The sequence below is a fragment of the Schistocerca americana genome, unplaced genomic scaffold (genome assembly GCF_021461395.2).
Source record: "Schistocerca americana isolate TAMUIC-IGC-003095 unplaced genomic scaffold, iqSchAmer2.1 HiC_scaffold_342, whole genome shotgun sequence".
In the NCBI taxonomy this organism is placed as follows: domain Eukaryota; kingdom Metazoa; phylum Arthropoda; class Insecta; order Orthoptera; family Acrididae; genus Schistocerca; species Schistocerca americana.
In genome coordinates, this window is record NW_025726063.1 from 69,788 (window position 1) to 75,466 (window position 5,679).

The following is a 5,679-nucleotide window of genomic DNA, read 5'->3' on the forward strand; positions in this document are numbered from 1 at the left end:
TTAGGCCTTCTTCTCGGTCTTCTTTGGCAGCAGGACGGCCTGGATGTTGGGCAGGACACCACCCTGTGCGATGGTGACGCCCGACAGGAGCTTGTTGAGCTCCTCGTCGTTGCGGATGGCAAGCTGCAGGTGGCGCGGGATGATGCGCGTCTTCTTGTTGTCGCGGGCCGCGTTTCCGGCCAGCTCGAGCACCTCAGCCGCGAGGTACTCCATGACGGCGGCGAGGTAGACGGGCGCCCCGGCGCCGACGCGCTCTGCGTAGTTTCCCTTGCGCAGGAGGCGGTGGATTCTGCCGACCGGGAACTGGAGCCCAGCCCTGCTTGAGCGGGACTTTGACTTGCCCTTGACTTTGCCTCCCTTTCCGCGTCCGGACATGGCGATGGGCTAGCGACGGTGCACACGAAACGGAAACGAAAACGACCGGTGCGAGCGGCAGCGAGTCGAGCAGCGGAGTGCGTGCCGGCGCACTCGCACTCGCACTCGCATTAAAACGCTGGCTACATAAGCCAGGTGTAAAGGCAGTCTAAGCAGCGGAGCTGCTGTTCCTGCGGGGACCTCGTTAGTGGGTGCAGTGGACCTAACAGGGTGAGCTGTCCTCGCTGGGCGTCGTTCATTGTGACGCCCTCTGTTTCGACATCGGGCGGCGAGAGATAATTACTCTCGCAGTAGATCTGGCCAACGAGTCGTTGGCCTGTGGTGGACCTGGCGGCCCAGACCACGAATCAAGCGGCTGCCAGACCGTTCTGCATTGCTGTAGAACTGCCGGGCGATTTGCCGGAAGCGATCCCGGAGGAAGGGGATCCCAGCTTCTTCATGGAGCAGCCTCGTCGGATAGCGAGGTGGCTTGTGTAGCGCTAGTCGCAGCGCCCTGTTTTGCAGTCGTTGGAGCGTCGCAATGTGCGTCGCGGCCGCGTTACCCCACACCACAGCCGCGTATTCCAGTACCGGCCGAACAAGGGACAGGTACATGGTGAGGCCATGGCGTGGAGGGAGAGTCGATGACGGGTTGAGCAGTGGGTAAAGCGCACGAAGGCGCCCCACTGCCCGCCCTCGGACGTCACGGATGTGTGGCAGCCACGTCAGGTGTCTGTCCAACGTCACCCCGAGGTAGTTGCCGGTCCGCGACCAGGGGATGGGGCCCCCCATGATCGTGACCGGCGGTAGGTCCGGTGGCAGCCTCTTTCTGCTGAAGATGACAGCCTGACTCTTCGCAGCGTTGAACTTCAAGCGCCATTTCGTGGACCAGGCGCCCAGGACGTCACATCCGAGCTGGAGGCGACGGCGCATCTCGGCCGCATTCATGCTGCGGGTGAACAACGCCGTGTCGTCGGCATAAAGTGCCAACTCCACGCGTGCCACCCGCGGGGCGTCGGCGGTGTACAGGGAGTACAGCAGGGGGCCGAGGACCGACCCCTGCGGCACCCCCGCTCGAATCCGCCGGTCGGTGGAAGTGCCTCCATCTGCTCGGACGTGGAAAGTGCGTCCCGAGAGATACGAGCGCAGCAGGACTACGTGCGACGTCGGTACCCCGTGCGCAAAAAGTTTGTACACGAGGCCGTCGTGCCACACGCAGTCGAAGGCCTTGGAGACGTCGAGAAGCACCGCCCCTAGGTACTCCCGCGTCTCCAGCGCTCGCATCGCCTGCTCCACGAGACGCAGCAACTGCTGCGTGGTAGAGTGGCCGCACCGGAAACCAAACTGCTCCTCGGGAATGAGTTGCTGTTCCGTCACGTGGCGCAGCAGCCGCTCCGCGTACAACCTCTCAAACACTTTTGAGAGGGACGGGAGCAGACTGATCGGCCGGTAGTTCGCGGCCTGACGTGGATCCTTGCCGCTCTTGGGGATGGCAACCACTTCCGCGTGTTTCCACGCGGAAGGGAAGGTCCCAGAGCGGAGGATACTGTTAAAGATGTCCGCCAGAGATTGGTGTACCTCCGGCGGAAGCATCCGCAACAGGCAGTTGGTGACACCATCCGTGCCACCCGCCTTCTTCGGGTTGAGACGACGGAGCTGCAGGTCCACTTCCTCGGCTGTGATTTGCTCGATCACGTCGTCTTCCTGTCGCGCAGCGAGAAAAACCGGCAGGCGCTCTGCCACCAGACGGACGTGATCGGGATCGACCACGCCATCAGCAGGTTGAAAGTTTTCTGCGAACGTGTCCGCGAGGATGCCTGCTTTCGCATCTGGTTCGCAGACAACGTCCGCACCCACATGGAGAGGTGGGACTCGCTGACGACGACGAAGGAAACGCTTAGCGGTCCGCCAAGCGCTGCCGTCCGTCGTTGTAAGAGTGGCCACAAGACCCGCCCAGTCCCGATGACGATGGTCGTCGATGGCGGCCCGAATCTCGCGCCGCGCCCTGTTGAGGCGGCGCTTCGTGTCAGGCAGCCGTGTGAGCTGCCACTCCCGAAAGAGGCGATTCTTGTTTGTGATCGCCTCGAGGATGTGTGGCGGGAGTTGGCGCGACATCTCTCGCGGCCGTCCTGGCCGCCTGGGGGTGGCCGCCTCCGCTGCAGCCAGTGTGTGCCGCGTGAAGAAGGCCAACGCTTCGTCAGCCCCTTGCACAGCGGGATCGGGCGCGCCCTCGAGGCGGTCGAGGACCTCGACACGAAAGCGCGCCTCATCTATGCCTCGGAAGTTGTGTCGGTCGGACGGCATAGATGCACCGATGACGTCCATGTCGAAGACCACCGGGAGGTGATCGGACGACATGGCACATCTAACGGTGGCGGACGTGAAGTGCCCAACACCTTTGAGCACGGCGATGTCGAGCACGTCAGACTGGCCGCGATGGGGGAAGACGGTGTGCTCATAAGGCCCCAGTACTATCGCACCATGCCGTTGCGTGACGCGAAGGAGGCGGCGGCCGCTGGCGTTAGTGATGCGGGAGTTCCACTGAGGGTGCTTGGCGTTCAAGTCACCCGCAATGAAGACTTTCCCGTGCAGTGCCAGCAGGGCGTCGACGTCAGCCTCCTGAAGCAGTCCCCTCGGCGGCCTGTAGGCCGCAACGAAGGTGATGACCCCTGCCGTCGTGGTGACAGCCACCCCAGTGGCCTCCATTGCAGCGAGGGGCGGAAGCTGGACTTCGTGATGTTTGAGGGACGCCTTGATGTAGATGGCCGTCCCTCCGCCGTGGGTCAGCCTGTCGGTGCGGTAGCACCGATAGTTGGCCACCCTCACGTGTATTCCCGGCTTCAGGAAGGTCTCGCACACGAGGCAGATGTCAATTGCCTCGTCGCGCAAGAACTCCCTGAATTCCCCTTGTTGGGGGACCAAGCTGTTTGCGTTGAAGGCGCAAACGGTGAGGCCATGGATATGGCGATTATCCATGGCACGGCGGAGTTGCAACGCCGGCCTGAAGGGCCGACGTGACCGCGGTGACGAGCACCGGGAGCTGCTCGAGCAGCTGGCTCAACGACCGCAAGAGCGATCGGAGCTCAGCTGCGTCGGTGGCCATGGGGGCGGTGGGGGCCGCTGGGGCGGCCTCCGCCACTGGGGCGGCCGGTGGCGGCTGCTCCGTACTAGGCGACTGCCGCGGAGCATCGGCAGCCGGTCGCGGCGCAGCACGAGGCGTCGTCCTCTGCGGCGGCAGAGTGTCTTCGACAGTCCGTCGGGCAGCGGCAGGGGTGGCCCGGCCCGCACGCCGGCGACGCCTGCGCGGGGCGGCAGCCCGCGCGCCCTGCGTGGTCGCGGGGGCTGCCACCCCCACGGGCGAAGCCGTGGACGGCGCGGTCGGTGGCCGCGGCTCACGCTCCACCTGCGCCGAACTTCGGGTGGCGGAAGCTGGTCCTCCCTTGGTGGCGGCAGCAAAGCTGGTGGACGGGTGCACCTTACGAGAAGGAGCGGTCCCTCCCCCCGGTTGATTTCGGCCCCGTTTGAAGGCCGAGCAGCCTCGATAGCTGGCAACGTGCGTGCCGCCGCAATTGCAGCACGTCGGTTTGTCTTCCCTGGCAAGCCCGCAAGACTTGCTCTCGTGCCCGCCCGCGCACTTAACGCAGCGGGGCGACATGGAGCAGTAGCGGGAGACATGGTCGAGCCTTTGGCAGGAAAAGCACTGGGCCCTCTTGCCTTTGGCCCGGAGAGGTTCCACTGCGACCTTGACACGGCCGACCCGCTGCACCTGGAAAATCTTCCGATTTTCCAGGTTGTCAACGAGGACAACCTGGTACAGTGGCATGTCGCGATGCGTACGTGGAGACTTCATTAGTCCGGTGGACCGGACGCCGAAGCCTAGGTCCTCGAGCTCCTCGCGAAGGTAGTCCGCACCAAACTTGAGGGGAAGGTGGCGGAATACCACCTTCAGAAGTTTGAGCGGCTCGGAGGGGTGCGTGTAGCACGGGAGGCCATCTTTGCAGATGGCGTCCATCACCGCGCGGTACTCCTCGTTGGTCGACACTGTGACCTTGTAAAGGTCACGGCCAGCGTTCTTGACAGTGGCGGACGTGGCCACCCTGTCCAGTTTTTGCTGGAACTCCTTGTATTCGCCAGCCCACTGGATGACTATAGGCGGCGGCTTCTTTTGGGCCGGCGCCGGAGGCGCGGCGCCATCCTCCATCGCATCGTCGCTGACGCCCGCAAACGTGTTGGCGGTCGGCAGCGGGGTCGGTAGCTGCAGCGCAGCGGCCCTGGCAGTGTGCCGCCGGGGCGGGGCGACAAAACCATCCTCGTCCGGCTGTCGGGAAGCAGCAGGTGAACGAGTGGGCCGCCGCGTGGTCTTCGTCGATTTCTGCGCGGCGGTGCTCCGGGAGGAGCCCGCGAGAGTCAGCCCAGACTCGGTGGTGGAGGTGCGGGAGGCCCTGGTGGCCTTCTTCCGCGGCCTCGCTCCTTCAGATGTCTGAGAGGGAGTGTCAGAGTCGTCATGCGTCACAGCCCGCCGCTTTCTGGGCGCGCGGGGAGCGTCAAGGTCGGTGTCACGGCGCTCCGACTCGGCAATCGCCTCAGCCAGATTTGCGTCGGGCAGGTCCATGTCCGCCATCTCGGTAGCTGCAGCTAGCGCAGCCACGGGCTCTTCTCGTGTCTCCGGGGCCAGGGGGGCAACCGGGGGCACATCGACCTCTTCAGTGGTCGAGGCCAGCGGCGCAACTCCCGCCGAGGCCGCCACCGCCGGGACCGCAAAATCGTGCGATGCGACCGGCGGGGCTCTCGGTGGCACACCCGACACATGCTGCCTCGTGTGCGGTAGAGCGGCAGCCTTCTGAATGTTGCAGAAGGCGAGAATAGCCGCCTCGTCGTCCTCTCGACCAGGGTAGGGGCCCCCGTGGGCGAGTTTGTTCATGAGAATGAACACTCGATCACGAGGGTGCGCGTCAAAATCCGATGAGTCAAACCCGTCAGCGTCAGTTGTCGAAAGCCGGTTCGTCATAAGTGGGGGGCCGGATGGGGCCGCCACCGGGATCAACTCAGTCGCCTGAGCTGGCCCCGACGGACGGCGATCCGCCACACCCTTCGCAAGTAAAGCATCCTCTCTCATCGACATCTCGAACCGCAATCGTGCGTGCGTCGCGTGCGTGCGTCGTGCCGGCGCAGCCGGGGTGGGGGTGCTTTATGGGCTCGGGTGCGGCGGCCGGTTGCGCGCGCGCCCCATTGGTCGGCGGCCGCAACAGGGCGAGCTGGTAAAGGTGCGGCGGCGGCTGGCGGCGGGTGCCACTGTGTGGGGAGACGCTGACTAGAGCGGAGCGC

At 64.8% G+C, this 5,679-nt stretch overlaps 1 protein-coding gene across 1 annotated transcript; it reads right to left on the bottom strand.

Moving 5' to 3' along the window:
- Window positions 1-497: 497 nt before the first annotated feature.
- LOC124580698 (nucleolar protein dao-5-like) lies at window positions 498-5,476 on the bottom strand. The gene is made up of 3 exons (XM_047131276.1): window positions 4,338-5,476; window positions 3,429-3,812; window positions 498-702 (listed from the first exon to the last, which is right to left on the bottom strand). The coding sequence occupies exons 1-3, from the start codon at window positions 5,474-5,476 to the stop codon at window positions 498-500; spliced, it is 1,728 nt and encodes a 575-aa protein (XP_046987232.1).
- Window positions 5,477-5,679: the final 203 nt, after the last annotated feature.

Excerpts from the sequence above, each read along its gene's own strand:
- LOC124580698 (XM_047131276.1), bottom strand. The coding sequence starts at position 5,476 with ATGTCGATGAGAGAGGATGCTTTACTTGCGAAGGGTGTGGCGGATCGC. Across the intron at positions 3,813-4,337 it reads ATCTGCAAAGATGGCCTCCC|CTTTGCTGCCGCCACCAAGG; the intron begins GTGCTACACGCA and ends CCCGTCCACCAG. Across the intron at positions 703-3,428 it reads GACGCAGCTGAGCTCCGATC|GTCCACCACAGGCCAACGAC; the intron begins GCTCTTGCGGTC and ends CTGGGCCGCCAG.